Source organism: Salmo trutta, chromosome 7 (genome assembly GCF_901001165.1).
Source record: "Salmo trutta chromosome 7, fSalTru1.1, whole genome shotgun sequence".
NCBI classification, from domain to species: domain Eukaryota; kingdom Metazoa; phylum Chordata; class Actinopteri; order Salmoniformes; family Salmonidae; genus Salmo; species Salmo trutta.
Window position 1 is genome coordinate 52,000,332 of NC_042963.1, and position 26,360 is coordinate 52,026,691.

The following is a 26,360-nucleotide window of genomic DNA, read 5'->3' on the forward strand; positions in this document are numbered from 1 at the left end:
TTTGACTAAAGGGAGGGTTGTATCTGGAACAGAAATGATTGGATTGGCTGCCTTCAACTAAAGGCAGGGCTGTAGCAGGAACTGCATGTTGCAGATAGAAATAGAATGAATAGAGCAAATACAATCTCCTATTCTATTCCAATCTATCTGATAGTCATATTTGATCTACACAATACATTTCTATCGGAACATTCTGTAAATGTCCGTTCTCCTGAACATACCCCAGGTGTAGATAATCAAGTCAAACCAACCAATCAATGATATTCTGTACAGATAAGTATAAATAAGTTGTAATGCTCAACTGCTGTATGACTCTTTCAACATTCCACTGAAAAGGTAGAACGCTGCAATACCATCTTTAAATGGCTTAGTTTACTCCGAATACAAACTAACATGATTTTCCACTTAGCTTGGCTGTAGTTGATTCAAGATGGCAGTTTTTTATGTTTAGTTTCCTTTCGACACTTAATAAAAACTTGAATTGCATAGCAATGAGTTGAGAGTTTTTACAACGACTGTACACAAGAGGAATAGTGACTGTTCATTGTATTATTGTTATTACGCATTGTAATAATACCATTATTATGCAATTTACAAAGTCCTATGCAAAATTTGCTGCTAAATGTAACTTATTCAACATTTTGTTATTTTACAGCCTGAATTCAAAGTGGATTAAATATTTTTTTAAATGTTGCTCACCCATTTACACACGATACACCATAATGACAAAGTGAAAACATGTTTTTAGAAATATTAGCAAATTTATTGAAAATGAAATACAACAATATCTAATTTACACAAGTATTCACACCCCTGAGTCAATGCATGTTAGAATCACATTTGGCAGCGATTACAGCTGTGAATCTTTCTGGGTAAAAAGAGCTTTCCACACCTGGATTGTACAATATTTGCACATTATAATTTTTTTCATTAAAGTTGGTTGTTGACCTTTGATAGACAGCCATTTTCATGTCTTGCCATACATTTTCAAGCTGATTGAAGTCAAAACTGTAACTAGGCCACTCAGGAACATTCACTGTCTTCTTGGTAAGCAACTCCAGTGTATACCTTGTGTTTAAGTTTATTGTCCTGCTGAAAGGTGAATTTGTCTCCCGGTGTCTGTTGGAAAGCAGACTGAACCAGGTGTTCCTCTAGGATTTTGCCTGTGCTTACCTCCCTAGTCCTTGCCGATGACAAGCATACCCATAACATGATGCAGCCACCACCATGCTTGACAATATGAAGAGTGGTACTCAGTGATGTGTTAGATTTGCCACAAACATAAGGCTTTGTATTCAGGACATAAAGTTAATTCCTTTGCCAATTTTTTGCAGTTTTACCTTAGTGCCATGTCGCAAACAGGATACATGTTTTGAAATGTTTTGTTCCTGTACTGACTTCCTTCTTATCACTGTCATTTAGGTTATTATTGTGGAGTAACTACAATGTTGTTGATCCATCCTCAGTTTTCTCCTATCACAGCCATTAAACTCTGTAACTGTTTTAAAATAACCATTGGCTTCATGGTGAAATCCCTGAGCAGTTTTCTTACTCTCCGGCATCTGAGTTAGGAAGGACGCCTGTATCTTTGTAGTGACTGGGGTGTATTGATACACCATCCAAAGTGTAATTAATCACTTTCTACGCTCAAAGGGATATTCAATGTATGCTTAAAAAAAAAATCCTGGTCTACAATAGGTGTCCTTCTTTGTGAGGCATTGGAAAATCTCTGTTGTGTTTGTGGTTGAATCTGTGTTTGAAATTGTTAAACACTATTATTGAACACAGAGTGAGTCCATGCAACTTATTATGTAACTATATTAAGTACATTTTTACTCCTGAACTTATTTAGACTTGACAAAATTGTTGAATACTTATTGACTCAAGACATTTCAGCTTTTCATTTTTAATGAATTGGTAAACATTTCTAAAAATAATAATTCCACTTTGACATTATGGGGTATTGTGTGTAGGCCAGTGACACAAAATGTCAATGTAGTCCATTTTAAATTCAGGCTGTAACACAACAACGTGTGGAAGAAGTCAAGGGGTGTGAATACTTTCTGACGGTGCTGTAATTGTAGGTTATAGTCTATATAAAGATGAATATCTGAGAGCCCTCCAAACCTTCTGGTAATGATCATATATTTAGACTAATTCAACTAACTGTTGTAGTTTTAGGTTCTTTTTCTGAGACCTGTATTTGAATAATAATGACAAATAGTTTCCTTTTAGGTGAATCTCTCTCTCTCTCTCTCTCTCTCTCTCTCTCTCTCTCTCTCTCTCTCTCTCTCTCTCTCTCTCTCTCTCTATATATATATATATATATATATATATATATATATATAGATATATATATAAACGAGATTTGACTACCTCCACTATTTGGAAAAGTTGGTATATTCAATAAACGACCAAAAATGACTATTTTCAGCACAGGTTTGCCTGCTACATACATTTTTGGACTTATAAATGAAGGATATGTACCCATGGATTCTTGACGAATATAACTTCGAAAAATGCCTCATGATCTTAGTTCAACTGTCCTACCCCATCAGAACCCCAAATATAAGCTGTTTTTACTCCAACGTTTGTAAAGAAAGTAAATGTAACCAAACAATATATCGCCTCAGAACACGGTTAAGACTGTAACTGTGATATCATGGATGGTCAGTCCTCGCATCCACAGTTGTCAATGAATTTGTGAGTAGTTTCATTTCTTCAGCCCAATCACAACATGGGCGGGACAACGTTAATTATTGTTTCAAGTGCTGATTGGTGCTTTGAGAGACCCCTAGTGGACATTGTGTGAACGACCAGCAATAAACTCATCACAGTTGATCACATCGCGGTGGATCACTACATCGTGACTGTTGCCAGTTCAAGATCAAATGTAGACATTTTACTTAATCTTTAATTAAAGGGCAGATCGCAAGATTAATTACAAAGTTTTGACGCCACACTTGAGTGTTGACAATGGGTCTCAAGGAAGAATGAAGAAAGCCAGCGGTTTCCCTGGGTTGAGCTGAAAGATTTTGAGAAGCCGGAGGAGTGATTGTGCGGCAGGATTCATTGTCATGAGCGCAGGTTTGTTGACTGGCACAAAGTTGATGAGAAGTGTCAATCGAGGTCGTTTGGGTTTGTCGCAATTTGTAAAGCAAGCTTCATTTACCTGTGTAGGGAATAGACATTACACAAACTTATACATATTCGTTTAATATTGTTATTTAAACAATGCTAAATTTGGGATTAAAATCTATTTTATTTGGTATGAAGTAATAATTGAAGCTGTTTGGTGGCTCCAATACACTAGGCTAGTGTTTATTGTCGTCGTGCCTGGAGCATTGGATTGGTCCAGTTGACCTAAGAATGGATCTAGACTAGAGGGAATTTCCACCATATTTCTTACATCAGTCCGTTTCTTTTAAATCCATGAAGAAAAGTGAGCAAGTGCACATTTAGGGCAGACTGGTAGAGAATTGGGATACATCCTACTCTGTCTACGTGACCACTCAGCAGTCGCGCGACCCAGCACCAGCTCCATACTCCCCCTCCTAGTAATCCCCACCGCTGCTTTGTTGGCTGGCCCATTAATATGATTACTGTACTGTTGAGGTGTGTGTGTGGGGGAAAACAACAGTCATGTGATATGCCTGGTATTTCAACCCCTCTGAGTGGTGAAGGGCCTATGTGATCAACAGGACACAAAACCCATTAACTTTTATTATTTTACAGTTTCAGTATTTTCTTATACTTGAATAATCTTGAGAATTTTACCTCTTTACTTTCATTTATGAGTGCTTGATGTCTTGAGGATGGTGCCACTTTCTGTCTATTTCTAACACCTGTTTCATTCTCTCTCTCTCTCTCTCTCTCTCTCTCCCTCTCCCTCTCTCGCTCTCTCCAGGCATGCAGAAACCACCGGTTGCCCCCAAACCAAAGACTGCCCAGCCACAGAGGCCAGGGCCCTCCCCCTCCTCGACCCCCAAACGAGATGGCCTCTCTCAGGCTTCCCTCTGTACACCAAAGACGGTTAAACCAGCTCTGGCCCCTAAACCACCATGCCTACCCAAACCATGCCTACCCAAACCATGCCTCCCCTCCGCTATGGAGTCTAAACATCTTTCCTCAAAGACTGTCCATCACCCTCAGACTTACTCTCAGAGACCATCAGAGATGTCTACAAGTATAGGTCTTCTGAAGTCCAGGAATACAATACCTGATTGGGATTATATTATTCCTATCTGTCTGTGTAGCCAGAAGGACTGTCTGTGTGTTGGGAACAGTATCAGAACGGATACAGTGATTAACACAATTCAGAAAGACTTGAAAACATTGCATAACAATTGCAAAACGGAGGAATCTAGAATAAAACCTGTTCTCAGATCTCGATCTGGAGAGAACAAAGGGGTCAACAACAACACTCTACCAGACATTTGCGTACAGGTTGTGTTGCTGTCCACCAATAACCACCTCTTAAACCCGAAACAGAACTTCAACTCAGACATTGTGACGCCATCATCACGCCCTGACATAAAGCGCCCTCTTCCTCAGAGAACGCATAGCAATGAAGCCAACGGTAACGTCGTCACCACCTCCTCCTCTAATGCCATTGGTCATGGAGAACAGGAAGACCCATCCAACTCCACAGGGATTGGCAGAGACACTGGCACATCAAATCAGAACCCAGCTGCCCCTAGGAAGCCCCTCCCTGTCCCCGTACCACGGAAACCCAGGAAGTCTGCTCTGGTTGGACAGGAAGTCCCAGAGGAGGGGAGGCAAGGGAGGGAAACGACTGTCAAAAAGGTGTCACTGGAGAGGAAGAGCAGCCCATCTCTGTCTGTCAACACACCTGCTTCTCGGGCACACAACATCGCAGAAAGTCCTGCCAGTACAAATGATAGCTGGGAGGGTCTCCCATCCTCCAGGACACCCGGCCCGCCACCTGTTCCTGCTCCCCCTCCCAGAAAGGAAGCCTTTCTTTCTGAACCTGAGAGAGGAGCACCGACCTCCTCTGCCACCTCCTCTCTGCACCTCCTCCCCTCCTCTTCCTGTCTACACCTCCCTCAGGATGTAGAGGAGGAAGAGCTGAGATGGGTGGATGACGGTGTCTATGAACTGGAGTGTTCAGTGGACAAGGAAGAGGAGGAGGAAGGGAGGAATGAAGAGGAGGAGATCCATGATGAGATTAGTTGTCATCCTCTCTCAACCAGTCTTTCCAACCAGCTGGAGCTCAGCTCCAACTGCCACTTTCCCCTCACCTTAACAACCACTGGGAGTTACAAAGAAAACGCGAGTGCTCAAAACAAGATGGCCAGCTTCCCCAAGAAACCGCAGAGACGCAGCTCCCCAGCAGCATGGGTACTGAAGAATGAACTGTCAGAAGAGAGAGAAGTGGAGGAACGAAAGACTTCGGATAGTGACGATGATGGAGGTGCCCTCACCAAGGCCACGAAAGCTATGAGAAAGCTCCCTGCAACCCCAGGAGAGGATAAACCAAAAAGGAACAGCATCTTTCAGACGCTGGTGTCTCCTGTATCCCGTAAGAGGAGCACAGACAACACACAGACAAAGGGCAGCTTGCCAACAGATGGAACGCTGTCACCATCCAAGCCCTTTTGCTCCAGCCTGGGGAAACAGAAGGCCAAGTCCTTCTCCTCTGCCGACCTGACCCCCTCTGAGGGACAGAAACGGAACTCTTTCCGGAGGCTTCTCGATCTGAAACTCTCTGTCAAGATGCTGCCCAAGCTGCTAGCCAAGGGAGGCCAGTCTCTAGACAGCACTGCAGCTGAGGCAGAACAATATGAGGATGATGTATTCCAAGACAGTGGCGTCTGTTTCCAGGAACTTGTGGGCATTCGGGTGGGGGACGCCCACAAGTTCTCCTGTCCCCAGCTGGGGGTGATCAGGGTTGGGGCGGAGCAGAGCGTGGACGGAGATGAGATCCACTACCCCGGAGCGGAGCAGGCTGTGGAGTATGAAAATGTACCCTATTACGAAGCGATACCTGAGTATTTTAACCAGCCTGTTGGACTAGGATTACGGGGGAGTGAGCTGGGAGTGGGTACACCACCGGACCAGTCGGAGTGCCACAACCACCTGTATGATGATGCCAATATCTACGAGGAACAGGAGCCATACCATCCCCTGAAGAGACACAGTGAACAACAACTGAACCAGCACAGCAGCACTGAGAGGTATTCATTCTTCTTATTGTCTGGGGAGGAAGACTGGTACCATGTTCTGTCTCAGCAGCACACCTTTCATAGGTTGGTGGTTATTCAAATCAAATCAAAGTTTATTTGTCACGTGCGCTGAATAGAACAGGTGTAGACCTTAAAGTGAAATGCTTACTTACAGGCTCTAACCAATAGTGCAAAAAAGGTGTTAGGTGAACAATAGGTAAGTAAAGAAATAAAACAACAGTAAAAAGACAGGCTATATACATTCTTGTATGTCTTATGAAAAGTAGTTCAATACAAAAGAGGAGGGGGGGGCGACTCGTATAGTATACTCAATAAATCAAAGTCTTCAGGTGAAAAATATCACCTGAAAAGCAGGGCTTTGTAGGAGTGATTCTGAGTCATGATAGTCTAAGGGGAAGTATGCTCAGTATGTAGTGTTAATGGAAACGTCAGTCTGGTGAGCTGGCACTAGATTGGCACTAAAGCATGTTCGGGAGTGACACATCTTTCAGAGATTCACCAAAATATCCAGCTGCAGTGAGTTTAGTGTAATGAGGGATGTTGTTTGATGACCCTTCCCTCAGAAACATAAGCAACATTTCCGTACATTTACATTTTTGTGGCAGTTACTTAGAGACTATAGTCTTGCATCACTGTCTCACTCTTTTAGAGGTTTGTTGTGACCATTTTACCACCTAGGTCTATTCTGTGCAGATTTTATTAAAGGTATGGTATCATGTTATCGGTACCTCAATGACAGGCACTAAAAATGGTCTGACTAAAAATCAGTTGGCGTTTGAAAAATGTTTACTGTGTTCTGTGCCTTGAACCAATGGCTCAGTGTTTAAGTCAGTGCTGCTCACTTCTACCAAACAGCCATAGAAGCATCTCTACTGTAAACAGGGTATATTGCCTCAGTATGCACAGAGAAGGAGACTACATCAGGTTTTTGCTGTGGCCCAGTTCTAACCAAATCCTACCGGCCCCTATCAAGAGTTCTGCCTAGCCTTTTGCTAGGGGTTAGGATTAGGGTAGAGTTACCGGTTTGGAACCAGGGCTCTCTAATGTTTGGGTTGACCTGTGGCTTACACCTATCCAAACCTTTCATTTCCTCAAGTTCAAGCAGCTAGGAGTAGGGAGGAGTGACTGGTTTGGAACAAAGTCCTTTGTTATGTTTGGGTTGGCAGCAGAGGTGGCATCTAGCCAAACCCCTCAACTGACCCAAGGCATTGCTTTTTGTCTTGCTCTTTTATGGTGAGTTGTGTGTGAAGGATTGACTAGTAAAATGTGTTTTCCCTGGTCGGTCTCTATTTAATGTGTGTCCTGTGTGGCCGCTGCAGGACATGATGATGATGATGATGATGATGCTTCTTCAGTTAAAAAGACCCCCCCCCCCCATGATAAACGATATGCTTAATCAGGCGTTTTACTAATCTCACTTTGTTACTAACCTCACTTCCCCAGTTCCCTTCTCTCCCTCTTACCACATTTCTACACTTTAAGGTTACACTCTGTTTTCCCACCCCTTCATTCCCATAGGTGTGAGACGGTGAGTTTCAGGATGTTTCTGCAAGTGTGTGTGTCTCTTCCTACTGATCATCTCTTGTTCCAACAGGAGTTCTATAGAGGAGGATGTTGGCCTGCTAGATGAAGGTCAGTCGGATGAGGATGTCATGGTTCAGAGTTCGAATGAAGAGGATGATGAGAGTTCCTCCTCTAGCAAAGGAGACACTGAGAAGCCTGAGGAGAGGGAGGTGAGACACTGAGAAGCCTGAGGAGAGGGAGGTGAGACACTGAGAAGCCTGAGGAGAGGGAGGTGAGACACTGAGGAGAGGGAGGTGAGACACTGAGGAGAGGGAGGTGAGACACTGAGGAGAGGGAGGTGAGACACTGAGAAGCCTGAGGAGAGGGAGGTGAGACACTGAGGAGAGGGAGGTGAGATGCTGAGAAGCCTGAGGAGAGGGAGGTGAGACACTGAGAAGCCTGAGGAGAGGGAGGTGAGACACTGAGGAGAGGGAGGTGAGATGCTGAGAAGCCTGAGGAGAGGGAGGTGAGACACTGAGGAGAGGGAGGTGAGATGCTGAGAAGCCTGAGGAGAGGGAGGTGAGACACTGAGGAGAGGGAGGTGAGATGCTGAGAAGCCTGAGGAGAGGGAGGTGAGACACTGAGGAGAGGGAGGTGAGACACTGAGAAGCCTGAGGAGAGGGAGGTGAGACACTGAGGAGAGGGAGGTGAGATGCTGAGAAGCCTGAGGAGAGGGAAGTGAGACACTGTGAATGTGCCACTTAGCAGACGTTTCTATGTTTGTAAAGGGACTTACGGTAACAGTGACACATGCATTTCTAAGATCTGATCCCTGAGAGTATTGAACCAAAAACCTTGGTGAAATGTAGTGATTTACTTGACGTGTTTGTACCTGTGTCCGTGCCAGGCTGGCAGTGGTGCCAAGCGGAACAAGATAGTCCACATCGCCAGAGAGATCATGAGCTCCGAGAATGTATTTGTCAACGTCCTGAAGCTTCTCCATATCGTGAGTATTCTGGCACTTATCACCTCTCTACATATTTGACAGCCTATCAACACTGTTTTTTGTTGTTGTTGTATGAAGCCATCTTAGTCTCCAGTCCTGTGGGTTTGTGTTTTTCTGTACTGTATACTGTCCCGTATGTTCTCCAGACTGCTCCATGTGTGTTTGATTATGTTAACCACTGAACCACACCCCTCCATGAGGAACACACTGGGCCTTTCTGGGTCTGGTACACTACACCTCACTCCTCTCAGCTGCACGGCTTGCATCCTGTTGGTTTCTCCAGGCCTCTCAGAGGTGGTGTGATCAACAGTGGTCAAAGAGAGATAGAGAGAGAGATAGAGAACATGCTCAGCTGGTCTGAGCTGGAGTCATTTTCTGGTTAGACCAAAATCTGAACAAATTGTAATAGTAAAATGGCTGACGTCAAGGTTCAGCTAGGGATTTTTCGAATTAGTTGCACAAGACTAGTTTATTTTTTCTCTTTGTTTACACATACAGTACATTCCAAGGACTAAGAGGTGGTAGGTCTGCACAGGATACGAGAGACTTATGCTGTAGGCTGTGCCACAGATGAACCATGACTGACTGAGTCACTATCTCTGAAACCACACGGTGGGGGAGGGACAGGAAGTTATGCTGTAGGCATGGGTTTGATTCAGCAATCAGCCCTTTTTAACCAAATCAGCAACACTTGTGTCCAGTGTAATAGAACATGTATTGGTTGGGGGGGTGATGGGGCATATTGATATTCATATAGTGGAGCCGTGATTTGTTATTGGGGTGTCCTGTGCAGTTCACCTACCCCCCTCTACTTGAACCTTGACCCCCCCCATCTAAGCTGAGCAGTGTATTATGACTGTGAGCAGCAGATGTAAACTACAGGAGCTCCCTGCTACAGGGCCTGGGCCCCTTACAGCCAATCTGGTGCGGAATGTGTTGTAATCTGTAGTAAGCAGTTTCACTGCTGCCCTAGCTGTGCCTCATCCTCCCCTCCCCTCCCCTCCTGCTCCCCTCTACTCTTTAAGGACTGGGGGGGGTGTGTGGGTGGGGGGGGGGGGGGGGTTCCTGGTAACAGGGCTTTAATGGAAGACTGCTTGGTATAGAGGTCAAAGGTCGAGGATGACTCGTCTTTCAGATCTAAACGTGCACTGAAATGTTCAAAATGTAGAATGTTTGGTGTGGTTGGAGCCGAACACTTTTCTGTGTTCTCTAAAAAGAATAGTCACGATATACAGACTCATTCTGTCTGTGTCTGTGTGTCTGTGGTGTGTTGCCTGTCTGTCTTTCCCTCTGACCCGTCCATCCCCCTACAGGACTTCCGTGACGCGGTGGCGAAAGCTTCTCGTCCGAGTGGGAAGCCCATTATAGAGGAGGCTATTCTGAACCAGATCCTGTACTATCTGCCCCAGCTCTACGAACTGAACCAGGACCTGCTCAGAGAGCTGGAGGACAGGGTCGCCCAGTGGTACAGTACTAGTTTAGATGTCTATTATAGAGGAGGCTATTCTGATCCAGGACCTGCTCAGAGAGCTGGAGGATCCAGTGGTCCGTACTAGTTTAGATGTCTATTATAGAGGAGGCTATTCTGATCCAGGACCTGCTCAGACAGCTGGAGGATCCAGTGGTCCGTACTAGTTTAGATGTCTATTATAGAGGAGGCTATTCTGATCCAGGACCTGCTCAGAGAGCTGGAGGATCCAGTGGTCCGTACTAGTTTAGATGTCTATTATAGAGGAGGCTATTCTGATCCAGGACCTGCTCAGAGAGCTGGAGGATCCAGTGGTCCGTACTAGTTTAGATGTCTATTATAGAGGAGGCTATTCTGATCCAGGACCTGCTCAGAGAGCTGGAGGATCCAGTGGTCAGTACTAGTTTAGATGTCTATTATAGAGGAGGCTATTCTGATCCAGGACCTGCTCAGAGAGCTGGAGGACAGGGTCGCCCAGTGGTACAGTACTAGTTTAGATGTCTATTATAGAGGAGGCTATTCTGATCCAGGACCTGCTCAGACAGCTGGAGGACAGGGTCGCCCAGTGGTACAGTACTAGTTTAGAACAATAGAATTTTCAAAGTACCGTGCCAACCTGAACCGATCTGTGCTGGAACGGACATTATGTTTTCGTATTGTCCTTTCCAGCAAGGTCCCAGTATCTGTAGCGGATGCATAACCAGGTCACCTCAGTACAGCTCGTCTTGAATTGACTCAGTAGTGTGAAAAGGGTGTAATTCAAATTTAATAGAATGAATCAATCTCTATGACCAGAGCCACCACTAACTGATCTCCATCAACATCCCTTTAATTAATCACGACGAAGGAATTACACCTACATAAATCACTATCTTTCAGTCCTGAGGTAAACCACACATCAAAATCTAATCACGCGGTAAATCTAAGCTTGACTGGCTAAATGTTGCATCTTTCACCAATACTGTGATAGCTCTAACTGTGATAAATCAGAGACTCCATCTCTCTCTCTCTCTCTCTCAATGTCTGAGCCTTTGTTTCATTGATCAGGGACGAACATGGTCGACTAGCGGACATCTTTGTGAAGAAAGGGCCTTATCTGAAGATGTATTCCACTTACATCAGAGAGTTTGACAAGAATGTGGCCCTACTAGACGAGCATAGCAGGAAGAATCCAGCCTTCGCTGCAGTGGTGCGGGAATTTGAGGTAAACCGTCTCACTGGGTCAACCTGTTTTGGTGTGTTGTTTCTTGACGTTGAAGGAGTTGTTTGTGTTTGTGTTTGTGTGTGTGTGTGTGTGTGTGTGTGTGTGTGACTTTCTGTCTGTGCGTGTGTGTGTGTCTGCTAGTGTGTGTTGTAAATAATGTTTTTCTGTTTCTCAGGCTGGTCCTCGCTGTGCCAGCCTGGCTCTGAGGCATTACCTGCTGAAGCCTGTTCAGAGGATCCCTCAATATCAGATGCTGCTCACAGGTAAACTGGTTATTATGGGCCGTGATCCTGGACACAGTCCTGGACAATATCAGGATTAGACTATTAAAATGTGCACAGAGAGATGTAACAAGATTGCTAAATCATTGCATATAATTACCGTAAACAACTCCCACCTTTTCATCGGTAAGACGAGCAAATTCAGGCATGACATGCCAGCAACAAATGCAGCCACTACACATCTAAGTATAACTGACCAAATCATGAAAGACAATCATTATAATTTTGAGTGTGGAAGAGGTGAAAAAATTGTTGTTTATCAACAATGACAAGCCACCTGGGTCTGACAACTTACTGAGTATCATAGCGGACTATATTGCCACACCTATTTGCCATATCTTCAATTTAAGCCCACTAGAGAGCGTGTGCCCTCAGGCCTGGAGGGAAGCTAAAGTCATTCCGCTACCTAAGAATAGTAAAGTCCTCTTTACTGGCTCAAATAGCCAACCAATCGGCCTGTTATCAACCCTTAGTAAACTTCTGGGAAAAATTGTGTTTGACCAGATACAACGCTATTTTACAGTAAACAAATTGACAACAGACTTTCAGCACGCTTATAGGAAAGGACATTCAACAAGCACAGCACTTACACAAATGACATATGATTGGCTCAGAGAAATTGATGATAAAAAGATTGTGGGAGACGTTTTGTTAGACCCCAGTACGGCCTTTGACGTTATCGATCGTAGTCTGCTGGTGGAAAAACGTATGTGTTATGGCTTTACACCGCCTGCTATATTGTGTATAAAGAGTTACCTGTCTAACAGAACACAGAGGGTGTTCTTTAATGGAAGCCTCTCCAACATTAATCCAGGTAGAATCAGGAATTCCCCAGGGCAGCTGTCTAAACCCGTTACCTTTTATCAATCTTTAATAATTACATGCCTCTAGCTTTGGGTAAAGCCAGTGTGTCTATGTATGCGGATGATTCAACACTATACACGTCAGCTACTACAGCGACTGAAATGACTGCAACACTTAACAAAGAGCTGCATTTAGTTTCAGAATGGGTGGCTAGATATAAGTTAGTCCTAAATATTTCTAAAACTAAAAAGCATTGTATTTGGGACAAATCATTCACTAAACCCTAAACCTCAGAAATTGAGCAAGTTGAGGTGACTAAACTGCTTGGAGTAATCCTGGATTGTAAACTGTCATGTTCAAAACATATTGATACAACAGTAGCTAAGATGGGGAGAAGTCTGTCCATAATGAAGCACTGCCTTGCCTTCTTAACAACACTATCAACAAGGCAGGTCCTACAGGCCCTAGTTTCTACCTTCTTAACAACTCTATCAACAAGGCAGGTCCTACAGGCCCTAGTTTCTACCTTCTTAACAACTCTATCAACAAGGCAGGTCCTACAGGCCCTAGTTTCTACCTTCTTAACAACTCTATCAACAAGGCAGGTCCTACAGGCCCTAGTTTCTACCTTCTTAACAGCACTATCAACAAGGCAGGTCCTACAGGCCCTAGTTTCTACCTTCTTAACAGCACTATCAACAAGGCAGGTCCTACAGGCCCTAGTTTCTACCTTCTTAACAACTCTATCAACAAGGCAGGTCCTACAGGCCCTAGTTTCTACCTTCTTAACAACTCTATCAACAAGGCAGGTCCTACAGGCCCTAGTTTCTACCTTCTTAACAACTCTATCAACAAGGCAGGTCCTACAGGCCCTAGTTTCTACCTTCTTAACAGCACTATCAACAAGGCAGGTCCTACAGGCCCTAGTTTCTACCTTCTTAACAGCACTATCAACAAGGCAGGTCCTACAGGCCCTAGTTTCTACCTTCTTAACAGCACTATCAACAAGGCAGGTCCTACAGGCCCTAGTTTTGTCGCACCTGGACTACTGTCCAGTCGCCACATAGAGGGACTTAGGAACATTTATAATTGGCTCAGAACAAGGCAGCAAGGCTGGCCCTTCAATGTACATTAATAATATGAATGTAAATCTCTCCTGGCTCGAAGTGGAGGAGAGATTGACTTCATCACTACTTGTTTTTGTAAGAAGTGTTGACATGCTGAATGCACAGAAATGTCTGTTTTTAAACTACTTGCATACAGCTTGGACACTTATGCATACCCCACAAGACATGCAACCAGAGGTCTCTTCACAGTCCCCAAGTCCAGAACAGACTATGGCAGGTGCACAGTACTACGTAGAACCATGACTACATGGAACTCTGTTCCACATCAGGTAACTGATGCAGCAGTAGAATCAGATGTAAAAAACAGATACAAATACACGTTATGGAACAACGGGGACTGTGAAGAGACACACACACACACGCACATACACACGCACAGACACGCACAGACACGCACACACACGCACAGACACGCATACACACGCACAGACACGCACACGCAGACACGCACACACACGCACAGACACGCACAGACACGCATACACACGCACAGACACGCATACACAGGCACAGACACGCATACACATGCACAGACACGCATACACACGCATACACACGCACAGACACGCACAGACACGCACAGACACGCACAGACACGCACAGACACGCACAGACACGCACAGACACGCACACACGCACACACACGCACAGACACGCATACACACGCACACACACGCACAGACACGCACAAACACGCATACACACGCAGACACGCGCAGACACGCACAGACACGCATACACACGCACAGACACGCACACACACACACAGACACGCATACACACGCACAGACACGCACACACATGATAAGACACACACACGTACATATTGATTTTGTGTTGTAGATATGTGGTAGTAGAGTAGTGGCCTGAGGAAACACACTTAATATGTTGTGAAAAGTGTTATGAAATCAAATGTCATGTAATATTTTAAATTGTATATAACTGCCTTAATGGTGCTGGACCCCAGGAAGAGTAGCTGCTGGGATCCTTAATAAATACAAATTCTTTGAGGGAACTATGCTGATTTGTGAAGTAAGCTAAATGGTGTCACATCGCCATCTACTGGTCAAAGACGTTCAAAACATGTCGAGAATTTTCCAGCTTCTCCTCAAAGCCACTCATACTCAGATTTTGAAGTGTGGTCCAAATCTGATTTGCTGACATAACGAGCTTTAACATGTCAGAGGGCTTAGCATCGCACGAGACTAATGTGAAAACATTTCTTTCACCACACCACTCTTGTATAATTCCATTTCACAAGCACCTTTTTGGTTGTTGTATATCAGGATTTTCACAGTCCAATTACATTAAAGGAATTTCCTATACAATTCAAGGCACTTGTCCTGTGTAGTAACAAAGGCACCTGTATTGACCTATTGAACTGCCAATTGGCCGTTCCTAGTGTAGTATCATTGGATAGAGTATATTTTTATGTTCTCTAAAATGGTGTGTCATTTCAGACTACCTGAAGAACCTGTCTCTAGACTCGGCGGATTACAAAGACACACAAGGTAAAGCAAAACACTTGGTATCATAGTCAAGGATGTCCTCTGCATAAAATCACTCTTAAGACTTATTCCCCTCAACAGCACAGGGTCTCAACGTTTATTGTAGAGAGCACGACAAACGTAGTAGCTGTAATAGACGGAAGTGAACCAGGAAGTCTGGGGTATTAAATGTGTTATAATAGTAGCCTAATCCCTGTATCTCCGTATCCACCCACAGCTGCTCTGGGCATCGTGAAGGAGGTGGCCAACCATGCCAATGACATCATGAAACAGGGGGTGAGATAGAAGAACATTGTTTTACTCGTCTTTTGAATCCACTGCCTTTATGACTATAGCTGTGGTGGAATATTCACTTTTTTTTTTTTTTTGGTCCTCTTTTCTCTCAGGATAACTTCCAGAAGCTGATTCAGGTTCAGTGCCGTCTGAACGGACACCATGAGATTGTCCTGCCTGGGAGGGTGGGTATCAGCAGGGACCTCCCTGGCTCACTGATATGAATTTGGGTTCTTCATTGATTATGGATTAGCTTCTAAAGAGTTATGCCACTGGTGTCTGATGTGTGGTGTGTTACTGAAAGAGTTTTAAATCACTGGTGTCTGGTGTGTTCCAGGTGTTACTGAAAGAGTTAAATCACTGGTGTCTGGTGTGTTCCAGGTGTTACTGAAAGAGGGTGTTCTGATGAAGCTCTCCAGGAAGGTCATGCAGCCCAGGATGTTCTTCCTGGTGAGTAGGAAACAAAATGAGCCTTTCTTAATTTGATACGTTCAGATAGTGCCCTCTGATTCGTCCCTACTGAACACTACCCAGCTGTGTCTCCTTCCTTTCTCCCACCACATGTATCGGAGCATGTGATCTGATCATAGGGAAGTACGGGTGCTTGAAAACATTCCCCCCCCCCACAAAACGACTCCTGTATGAGCAGACTAAAATAGTCATCAGCAGTGTGGGAAGAAAAGATTCTCTTTGCACCTCCACCCCATTTTCCTGCGGCCATAGGCCTGATACCAACAGGCTCAGAGACAGTTTCTATCTACAAGCCATCAGACTACTGAACACTTGAACTGCACTGACCACCTGCTCTTGACTCTCCACACCTTAGCACACATGCACTCACTAACATACACACACATATACACACTACACTACACCACACACACTGAGTATACCAAACATTAGGAACACCTCCCCTTTTGCCCTCAGAACAGCCTCAATTCTTCGGGGCATGGACTTTACAAGGTGTCGAAAGAGTTCCACAGGGATGCTGGCCCATGTAGACTCCAATGCTTCCCACAGTGGTGTCAAGTTGGCTGGATGTCCTTTGGGTGGTAGATATACACAGGAAACTGTTGTGTGAAAAAGCCAGCAGTTTTGCAGTTCTTATCTCAAACCGGTGCGCCTGGCATCTACTACCATACTGTACCCCATTCAAAGGCACTTCACTTGCCCATTCCCCCTTTGAATGGCACATACACAATCCATGTCTCAAGGCTTAAAAATTGTTATTTAACTCGTTTCCTCCCCATCTGCACTGATTTGAAGTTGGTTTTGCAAGTGACATCAATAAGGGATCATAGCTTTCACCTGGATTCACCTGGTCAGTCTACAGTGCCTTTGGAAAGTATTCAGACCCCTTGACTTTTTCCACATTTTGTTACATTACAGCCTTATTCTAAAATGGATTAAATTGTTGTTGTTTTTCAGCAATCTACACACAATACCCCATAATGACAAAGCGAAAACAGGTTTTTAGAAATGTGTGTGAATTTATATTTGCAAATGTATATAAGTATTCAGACCCTTTGCTATGAGACTCGAAATTGAGCTCAGGTGCATCCTGTTTCCATTGATCATCCTTGAGATGAGTCTACAACTTGATTGGAGTCCACCTGTGGTACATTCAATTGATTGGACATGATTTGGAAAGGCACACACCTGTCTATATAAGGTCCCACAGTTGACAGTGCATGTCAGAGCAAAAACCAAGCCATGAGGTCAAAGGAATTGTTCGTAGAGCTCAGAGACAGGATTGTGTCGAGGCACAGATCTGGGGAAGGGTACCAAAGAATGTCTGCAGCATTGAAGATCCCCAAGAACACAGTGGCCTCCATCATTCTTAAATGGAAGAAGTTTGGAACCACCAAGACACTTCCTAGAGCTGGCTGACCGGCCAAACTGAGCAATCGGGGGAGAAGGGCCTTGGTCAGGGAGGTGAGTGACCAAGAGCCCGATGGTCACTCTGACAGAGCTCTAGAGTTCCTCTGTGGAGATGGGAGAACCTTCCAGAAGGACAGCCATCTCTGCAGCACTCCACCAATCAGGCCTTTATGCTAGAGTGGCCAGTAAAAGGCACATGACAGCCCACTTGGAGTTTGCCAAAAGGCACCTAAAGATTCTCTGGTCTGATGAAACCAAGGTTGAACTCTTTGGCCTGAATGCCAAGCGTCACGTCTGGAGGAAACCTGGCACCATCCCTAAGGTGAAGCATGGTGGTGGCAGCATCATGCTGTGGGGATGTTTTTCAGCGGCAGGGACTGAGAGACTAGTCGGGATTGAGGCAAAACTGAAAGGAGCAAAGTACAGAGAGATCCTTGATGAAAGCCTGCTCCAGAGTGCTCAGGACCTCAGACTGGGGCGACGGTTCACCTTCCAACAGGACAACGACCCTAAGCACACAACCAAGAAAACGCAGGAGTGGCTTCAGGACAAGTCTCTGAATGTCCTTGAGTGGCCCAGCCAGAGCCCGGACTTGAACCCGAAAGAACATCTCTGGGGAGACCTGAAAATAGCTGCGCAGCAACACTCCCCATCCAACCTGACAGAGCTTGAGAGGATCTGCCGAGAAGAATGGGAGAATCTCCCCAAATACAGGTGTGCCAAGCTTGTAGCGTCATACCCAAGAAGACTCGAGGCTGTAATCGCTACCAATGGTGCTTCAACAAAGTACAGAGTAAAAGGGTCTGAATACTTATGTACATGTGATATTTCAGTTTTTTCATTTTAATAAATTAGCAAAAATGTATTGATGAAGAAAATAAGGCTGTAAAAAAATGTGAAAGGGGTCTGAATACTTTCCGAAGGCACTGTATGCCATAGAGTGTGTCTATTTACACTCAGTGAAATTCATGTTACACACACATCACAACTGCTGCTTCCAAACTCTTATTATTATTATTATTATTATTATTATTATTATTGCTAAATACTGCACAATTTAAACACTAGCCCCCCCCCCCAATCCCCCCTTCCCCAAAGGACATGTAAATATTGGACTACAAACTGTGCTTTCCTGTATTATAATTATGCAGAAATGTATATATTCTACTGAGCCATTTAATTTACATTCATATTCTTATGTTTTATAAGTTCTTATTGTTGTTGCATTGTTGAGATGGAACCTGCAAGTCAGCATTTTGGTGGATGCCGTATACCATGTTTATCCTGAACAGACGACTAATAAAACTTCAAACTTACTCTCGAGTGTTGGTGTCTCGATGAGTAATTCCAGTGAATATAATTATTATTTTATTTTTTTACCAGTTCAACGACACATTGCTGTACACCACACCTGTTCAATCTGGCCAGTTCAAACTCAACAACATGCTGTCTCTGACTGGGATGAAGGTGAGAGCTCATTAACTGGGTCTGAAATTGCACCCCAGAGCCACATGAAGCAGTATAAATCTATTTCAGATGAGTTTATAGTTTTAATGTTCCACAACAAAACGATGTTATTTCTCTGGTAAGAGAGCTTGTAATAGTTATGTTAAAAATGAATGTAATTGCAGGTCAGCAAGCCCAGCCAAGAGGCCTTTCAGAATGAGCTGACCATTGAGAGTGTGGAACGCTCCTTCATACTCTCTGGCAGGTGAGAACCGGTCACAATACAGAGCAAGTTGCAATGCTTCATATTTAAGCAATAAGGCCCGAGGGAGTGTGGTTTATACCACGGCTAAGGGCTGTTCTAACGCACAATGCAATGCGGAGTGCCTGGATACAGCCCTTAGCAGTGGTATATTGGCCAGATACCACAAACCCCTGAGGTGCCTTATTGCTATTAGAAACTGGTTACCAACGTAATTAGAGCAGTAAAAATAAATGTTTTGTCATACCCGTGGTATAGGGTCTGATATACCACGGCTGTCATTCAGGGCTCGATCATCCAGGTTATAATACTGATTATAAGCATGTATGAAGCTATATAATCTCTTATAAAAAGGGATTATTAAACATGGTTGGCATTTAGTCAGGATCGGTATGAGATTATTATAAGACATTATAACAGGGTTCATACATTCTTATGACTAGGGCCCTTTAGTCTCTAAGCTCTGTTGCTGCTGCTGGTCATTAGTAGCCTACCAAACTTGCTAACTGGCTGATACTCAGCACTCTATTGTCCTCCTAATCACGATGACATCAATGCAAATGTTTCGAAAATCTAATCAAACACTTCATGAGAGCCCATGAGCTAATGTTGCGCAACATTTCTATAGGCTATGCAACTGCGGGGAAAAACAGAGTGATGGCCTCTAATAAAAAGAGGATGATCCTATCAGCTTTCTATAGGCTAGGTCTACTAGATTTATTTCTCAACTTTCCTAATATTAAGCACATTGCTTATTTTTTCAACAGGAGTATAGCCTACCTGGCTGGCATGAAAATGAATCATGGGGAAAAGCGTCCTCCATTCGCTATTTAAGTGCATAGATGACATGTATTTTTCCCTGCTGACCCTGTTTCAATACAGGTGCATGATAATGGTCCATTCTAATTCAAAACAAATGTCACGCATATATTATTTTGTATATTCTAAGACAAGATTAAATCAAGAATAGTCTGATGGGTGACAATATTACCCTATCACTGGTGAATGATATATTATCAGCTGTGAATGATGGCCGTGATAAGAAACAATGCCTTCGAAACATAGTCGCACACCTCAGGTAGCCTATCCCATAGGCCTATTTCAATAAGGTTTGTATCACACCTCATGTAGCCTAGCCTATAGGCCTATTTCAATAAGGTTTGTATCACATCTCATGTAGCCTAGCCCATAGGCCTATTTCAATAAGGTTTGTATCACACCTCAGGTAGCCTAGCCTATAGGCCTATTTCAATAAGGTTTGTATCACAACTAAAGTGGCCAAATAACTTCTTAAAATTAAGCACATTAATTGGCTTTACAGGGGGTGTAGAGCTTAACTGGCATTTATAAGCAGCGGGTGAGATTCAAGTTTAGGGAAGTTAATTTTCACCATAAAAATGCACCTTTAATAATAAAAGCATTAAATGCATAATTGCATTTGCGGTCACTTTTGATAATGGTGTTTTCCCCGCTAAATGTATAGCCTACTGCCATGTGCGCATTGCTGCGCTTATAATGTGAAGAAATAACCTAATAGTTTATCAACATGTTATTCTAAACGTTCTGATCTGTTGCGTCAGACACATTGCGTAAAACAGGGTTGCATTCATTTGGGATCTATCGCATCCCACAACTGTCCCAGACTATGTTTGGAATATTTATTTCTCGCACTGAATAGAACAGGTCAATTTTTGTCCTGTGGGGGATAGTAGATTGACATAGGCTAGTGCTTTTGCTGTTCGTTAGGCCTACTCATCTTGTTGTGCTGACGAAAAAATATCTTCAATATGCAACTCGGAATTGGATAAGGACTTCTTAATTTGTAGCCTATAAGAAAGACCCGATCACGTGACGGAGAGCGGTGAGAGTGAGAGACGCTTCAGATTGCGCAGCACACACAGGGAGAAGTGCACGACGCAGCACACACAGGGAGAAGGGCACGACGCAGCACACACAGGGAGAAGGGCACGACGCAGCACACACAGGGAGAAGGGCACGACGCAGCACACACAGGGAGAAGGGCACGACGCAGCACACACAGGGAGAAGGGCACGACGCAGCACACACAGGGAGAAGGGCACGACGCAGCACACACAGGGAGAAGGGCACGACGCAGCACTCCGGGCCGCAAAAAGCATTGATTTGTTTATGGTGCGTTACCGCAACAAAGGGGATGCCGTGTTGAAATTCGAGGCATTATTAAGTACTTGTCAAATTGTGAATGAGAGACTGATGAAGTGTGTGCAGCCTGCGCTAAAAACAAAGCAGAGCTCATCCCTTTCAAGCTACTTTTTTTCAAAACATCATTAGTCTCATCATGCAGCCTTACAATGTATTAAAAAATCTAAACATACAGCCCAACGTTTGTAGAACAACTAAAGTTACATTAGTAACTCTAAATGAAGCATATAGGAATACCGATTTCTTTGTTAACCACTCAACACAGAATAGCAGCATGTGCTCACTACCTCAAATCTTTTGGAGAATATATCCTTTCTATTTTATTCAGCTTTGTTCAGTTGTATTCTTCATACTATAAAATAATATTTGAAATTATAAGCAAATCTTGTCTGCTAAATGAACTAATATAGCCCACAGACTACATATGTGTGGAAGCCAGGAGTTGCTAAATGTGTTTATGTTAATTAAGGATAAATTACCGTGAGACCGACAGTTATTTGCTTGACAATCACTGGCTGACGAAATTTCGTGACCACCACAGCCCTACTTACAACAATTATTTTAAATAATTGTAACTGCATAATAATACATTAAACCTGCTGGCCTAGTAAAGTGTTACCCATCTATTTAACCTTGCATTAAACAATCATTTCATGTCTAGTTCAGCAGTAGTCTGACACGTCCTGTCTTCTTCTACTGTAGTTCTGCGGTTGAGAGAGATGATTGGTTGGAGGCCATCTCCACAGCGATCAATGACTACACCAGGAAGAAGATTTCCTTCATCTCCAGTAAGACTCTGGAGCAGGTAGTGATGACATAATTATAGCACATTATAAGGGGATCATACATGACAAGCGTTACGATGCATTATAACTGCGTCATAGTGCATTATAGCTGCAGGGTATTGCAGAGGGGTTGAGATGGGGAGAAGACAGATTTATGTTCCTCACAAATTGGACAATAAAGTCTATTCTGTCCTATACTATTCTATTCTATGTGCAGACTGGGTCTGAGGACAGCGGCAGTGGGGCCCCCCTGGGTTCTAAGGCCCCTATCTGGATCCCAGATCCAAGGGCCACCATGTGTATGGTCTGTACCTGTGAGTTCACCCTCACCTGGAGACGACACCACTGCCGAGCCTGTGGAAAGGTGAGGGGTACAATTTAAATAGAGCATTAAGAACATTTTAATTAAAACATTATTATACTGTATGGCTATGGATGAGGGGGCATCTTCCATTGGGACCACAGAACATACAGTATGCCTCAGTGGGTTTAAGAATTTCACGCACAATCATTAAGAAAGGCTGTACCATTTGGTTTATGTTTGAACCTTCCAACCTTTTGGTTTATGTTTCTGTGTATGCAGTAGATATAATCTCATTGCAAATATCGCACACTGTAGAATGCCCTTCAAGCCAATCAGAAACGAGTATTCAACAATGCCGTGGTCTAGTAATTCATGTTTGTATACCATCTATAGGTGGTGTGCCAGTCCTGCTCCTCCAACAAACACTGTCTGGAGTATCTGAAGAACCAGCTGGCCAGAGTGTGTGATCAGTGCTTTATTGTACTACAGCAGAGAAGTAAGATGTGTGTGTGTGTGTGTGTGTGTGTGTGTGTGTGTGTGTGTGTGTGTGTGTGTGTGTGTGTGTGTGTGTGTGTGTGTGTGTTAAAGAACCAGCTGGCCATAGTGTGTGATCAGTGCTTTATTGTACTACAGCAGAGAAGTAAGATGTGTGTGTGTGTGTGTGTTAAAGAACCAGCTGGCCATAGTGTGTGATCATAGCCAGCAGAGGCGTAAGACCTGTCTCCATGTAACACACTGGTTTCACAGTAGAGGGCCCACTGCCCTAGCCTCTATCTTTTTGTGTTCACGCCATACGAGATGAAGGCTACCACTGGCCAGTCTGACAGAGTGATTTGCTTCTTTGTTCTCTTTGGCTCACCATGATCATATGTTAATTGTCAGGGCTACACCACAGTATACTATGACAATAAACGTGTCATTTGCTGCATTACCAATGTATCTGGACACAAAACCTGCAGGTGATAAACAGAACAGCAGATTCAGAAGCCATTTTTTTTTACAGATTACCACAAGTACCTGCTAAGGTATCTCCAACAATGACGTGATGTCAATAAATTATGGATTGGCATTTAATATGTAATAACATTTCTTGATAGAAAAAGATCCTATGTGTCGTTTTAATCAGAAAAGGGACCCCCCCCCCCCCACACACACATCATTTTAACATGACAGTGATTTATCTGGGGGAGTACATGTTCAGTAAATCATTAGACGGACATCAGTACAGATTACAATAGATCTTGCTTCCAAACAGTGGTTCATTGATTGATTAGTTTACTTTATTAGATGAATAAAGAAGAACACTATACATTTTGGGTCCAGTGATTATGGACGTTTCTTTTGTCCGTTCCCCTTTTTCCAGGTGAAAAGGCCCTGTCTGCAACGCTCTCCCCTGGTGGAAAATCCTCCTTTGCTTTCACCAGGAAAACGAAGAAGATCCCTGCTGCCCTCAAGGAGGTGACGAGTCTACCGCTCTAAAGTTCAATCAGAGTCGTTCGTATTCATTAGGGGACAGTGACACCATAGTAAAACGTTTCATAATGGAAAATTAGCATTTCAGATTCAGATATCCTCCCGGTTCAGAATATTTACATCCATTCGCTGCCCATTTGAACACGACTGATATGTTACTGATGATTAGTCAGTGACGTTATCCAATGATCTTTGCTGTTTTCAGGTGTCAGCAAACACAGACAACTCGTCTATGAGTGGTTACCTGCAGAGGTCAAAGGGCAATAAGAAGCAGGGGAAGAGGCTTTGGTTCGTCATCAAGAACAAAGTCCTGTATACGTACGCTGCCAGTGAGGTAGGTGCTGCCGTAGACTGTATTGTAAATACATCTGATCAAGATGTTGTGACCTTCTCAATGTTTTCTACACCTGTTACTCACATAACACTCATGCCTCTGCTATTCTATATTTTGAGACATTATTTCTGTTCTGCTATAGGTTTTATTTTTTTATTTTTTGAATATGAAAAAGATAACGGTGTTTGAGTTTAATTCACCAAAATCCAACATCTCTCTCTCTCCTGTCTCTCTCTCTCCTGTCTCTCCTGTCTCTGTCTCTCTCTCTGTCTCTCTCTCTGTCTCTCTCTCTGTCTCTCTCTCTCTCTCTCTCTCCTGTCTCTGTCTCTCTCTCTCCTGTCTCTCTCTCCTGTCTCTCTCTCCTGTCTCTCTCTCTCCTGTCTCTGTCTCTGTCTCTCTCCTGTCTGTCTCTCTCTCTCTGCTGTCTCGCTCTCTCTCTCTCTCTCTCTCTCTCTCTCTCTCTCTCTCTCTCTCTCTCTCTCTCTCTCTCTCTCTCTCTCTCTCTCCTGTCTCTCTCTCTCTCCTGTCTCTCTCTCTCTCTCCTGTCTCTCTCTCTCTCTCTCCTGTCTCTCTCTCTCTCTCTCCTGTCTCTGTCTCTCTCTCCTGTCTCTGTCTCTCTCTCTCCTGTCTCTGTCTCTCTCTCTCCTGTCTCTGTCTCTCTCTCTCCTGTCTCTCTCTCTCTCTCCTGTCTGTCATAGGACGTGGCAGCGTTAGAGAGCCAGCCATTGCTGGGCTTCATGTTGAAAGAGGAGGAAGAGGGGGCAGGACCTGCAGTTCAGAAACAGTTCAAGCTCTATCACAAAAACACGCTGCATTACATTTTCAAGGCAGACGACAGCCAAACTGCCCAAAGGTAGAGTACAGAAGGATTTGAATGTCAATCATATGATGTTGATTCATTGAGTATATTAGAACATTTAAAAAACAAATACATACATAAGGGCGCTCCAGCCGGTGACGCCTCCAAATACAATTGAAGAAAATCATCAAGGATAACACAAAACTTAAAAGCTTATTTCCATTGTGGTCCCTTTTGAAGAGGGAAGGGGGGATGCATCAAGGTTATTGATTTAAGGGCTGGGGAGATGAGCTATAAGCCGTAGTACTTCACTTTACCTCTAAGAGTTATTTATTTACCCCTTATTTTACCAGGTAAGTTGACTGAGAACACATTCTCATTTACAGCAATGACCTGGGGAACAGTTACAGGGGAGAGTTTACCTGAACATAATATTGCAGCTTCTCTATAGGATACATATTTGTTCCAGCTTAAAGACGTACACATGCTTCCCAGCCGAAAGAGTTCGCTAGAGTTTGTGCATATATTATGATGAAATTTTGTGACGTTTTTGTTCGTTTTGGACTTCGGTGAGGTGTTTTTTTGGCAGTTCGGGCACACAATTTTTTTTCTGGAGGCAAACCAAAGTATGGAGCTGAAGTCTACGCACCTTTGTCGGTGATTGGTCAACAGTAGGGATTCTTCAATAATGTATTTGTCATTGAACAAGAGACGAGTAGTTTTCCTGCATATTTTTAAATAGAAAAATACTGCACCAAACATTTTAGTTAATGTAAAATTGCGCAAAAATGTCAATTAATGACAGATTTATTGAGTTATTTTCGATTAATTCTGATTATTTTGAGGAAATGTAACTGACTACGACATCTCAAAATGGACCAACAGTACTATTGCGCTTTTCCCCCCCTTGTTTTTCAAGCGAAGGTCTTTTAAGAACTGAAGCGTGCTGATACCATACTCTCAACTGTGATACACATACGTGATAGCCTACTAACTGTGTTATTTTTCTTTGACAGATGGATAGATGCGTTCAAGGAAGCCATGGTGCTCTAACCATCATTCTCTGTGCCTGCAGTCAATGAACTGTACCTAAGCAGTGACGTTATGAAGGTGTGGCCGTGTCACTGTATGATGATGTGAATTTTGTAATTGTATTGTAATACAATTAATATGTATCTACTGAAAACCAATAAGAGCACAGTGGAGGCATTAATTGCTGATGCAAGCATACCTATATCCCCAATGAAGGATTTCTAAGCAAAAATGAAATACACATTTTTATTGTTGATATGAAGCAGATTTTTGGGTGGGATTATGGCACATAGAACACAGGTGGGTCGTTCCATCAGTTAGGTGCCTTTTTGAGCAGTGTAACGTGGGTGAAACAAAACGTTTTGATTTCACCTCATTTGAACATTTTATCATGAAGAGCACATGTTCAACTTCATTAAAAAAAAATACATTTTCCATCTCAAGAGGTTGAATAAAAAGTACAAGTGCCAAATAAAGTAACAG

The 26,360-nt window shown here is 43.5% G+C and overlaps 1 protein-coding gene across 1 annotated transcript; it reads left to right on the forward strand.

Moving 5' to 3' along the window:
* Window positions 1–2,809: 2,809 nt before the first annotated feature.
* LOC115197657 (FYVE, RhoGEF and PH domain-containing protein 6) lies at window positions 2,810–26,349 on the forward strand. Its single transcript, XM_029759394.1, has 20 exons — window positions 2,810–3,087; window positions 3,908–6,197; window positions 7,801–7,939; window positions 8,617–8,715; window positions 10,029–10,180; window positions 11,231–11,387; window positions 11,563–11,650; window positions 15,060–15,110; window positions 15,325–15,383; window positions 15,494–15,565; window positions 15,762–15,830; window positions 18,645–18,728; window positions 18,893–18,972; window positions 21,853–21,955; window positions 22,153–22,299; window positions 22,633–22,735; window positions 23,603–23,697; window positions 23,918–24,046; window positions 24,745–24,899; window positions 25,862–26,349. The coding sequence occupies exons 1-20, from the start codon at window positions 3,078–3,080 to the stop codon at window positions 25,896–25,898; spliced, it is 4,119 nt and encodes a 1,372-aa protein (XP_029615254.1). The 5' UTR covers window positions 2,810–3,077; the 3' UTR covers window positions 25,899–26,349.
* The last annotated feature ends 11 nt before the right edge of the window (window positions 26,350–26,360 follow it).

Excerpts from the sequence above, each read along its gene's own strand:
- LOC115197657 (XM_029759394.1), top strand. Across the intron at positions 10,181-11,230 it reads GAGGACAGGGTCGCCCAGTG|GGACGAACATGGTCGACTAG; the intron begins GTACAGTACTAG and ends TTCATTGATCAG. Across the intron at positions 11,651-15,059 it reads ATATCAGATGCTGCTCACAG|ACTACCTGAAGAACCTGTCT; the intron begins GTAAACTGGTTA and ends GTGTCATTTCAG.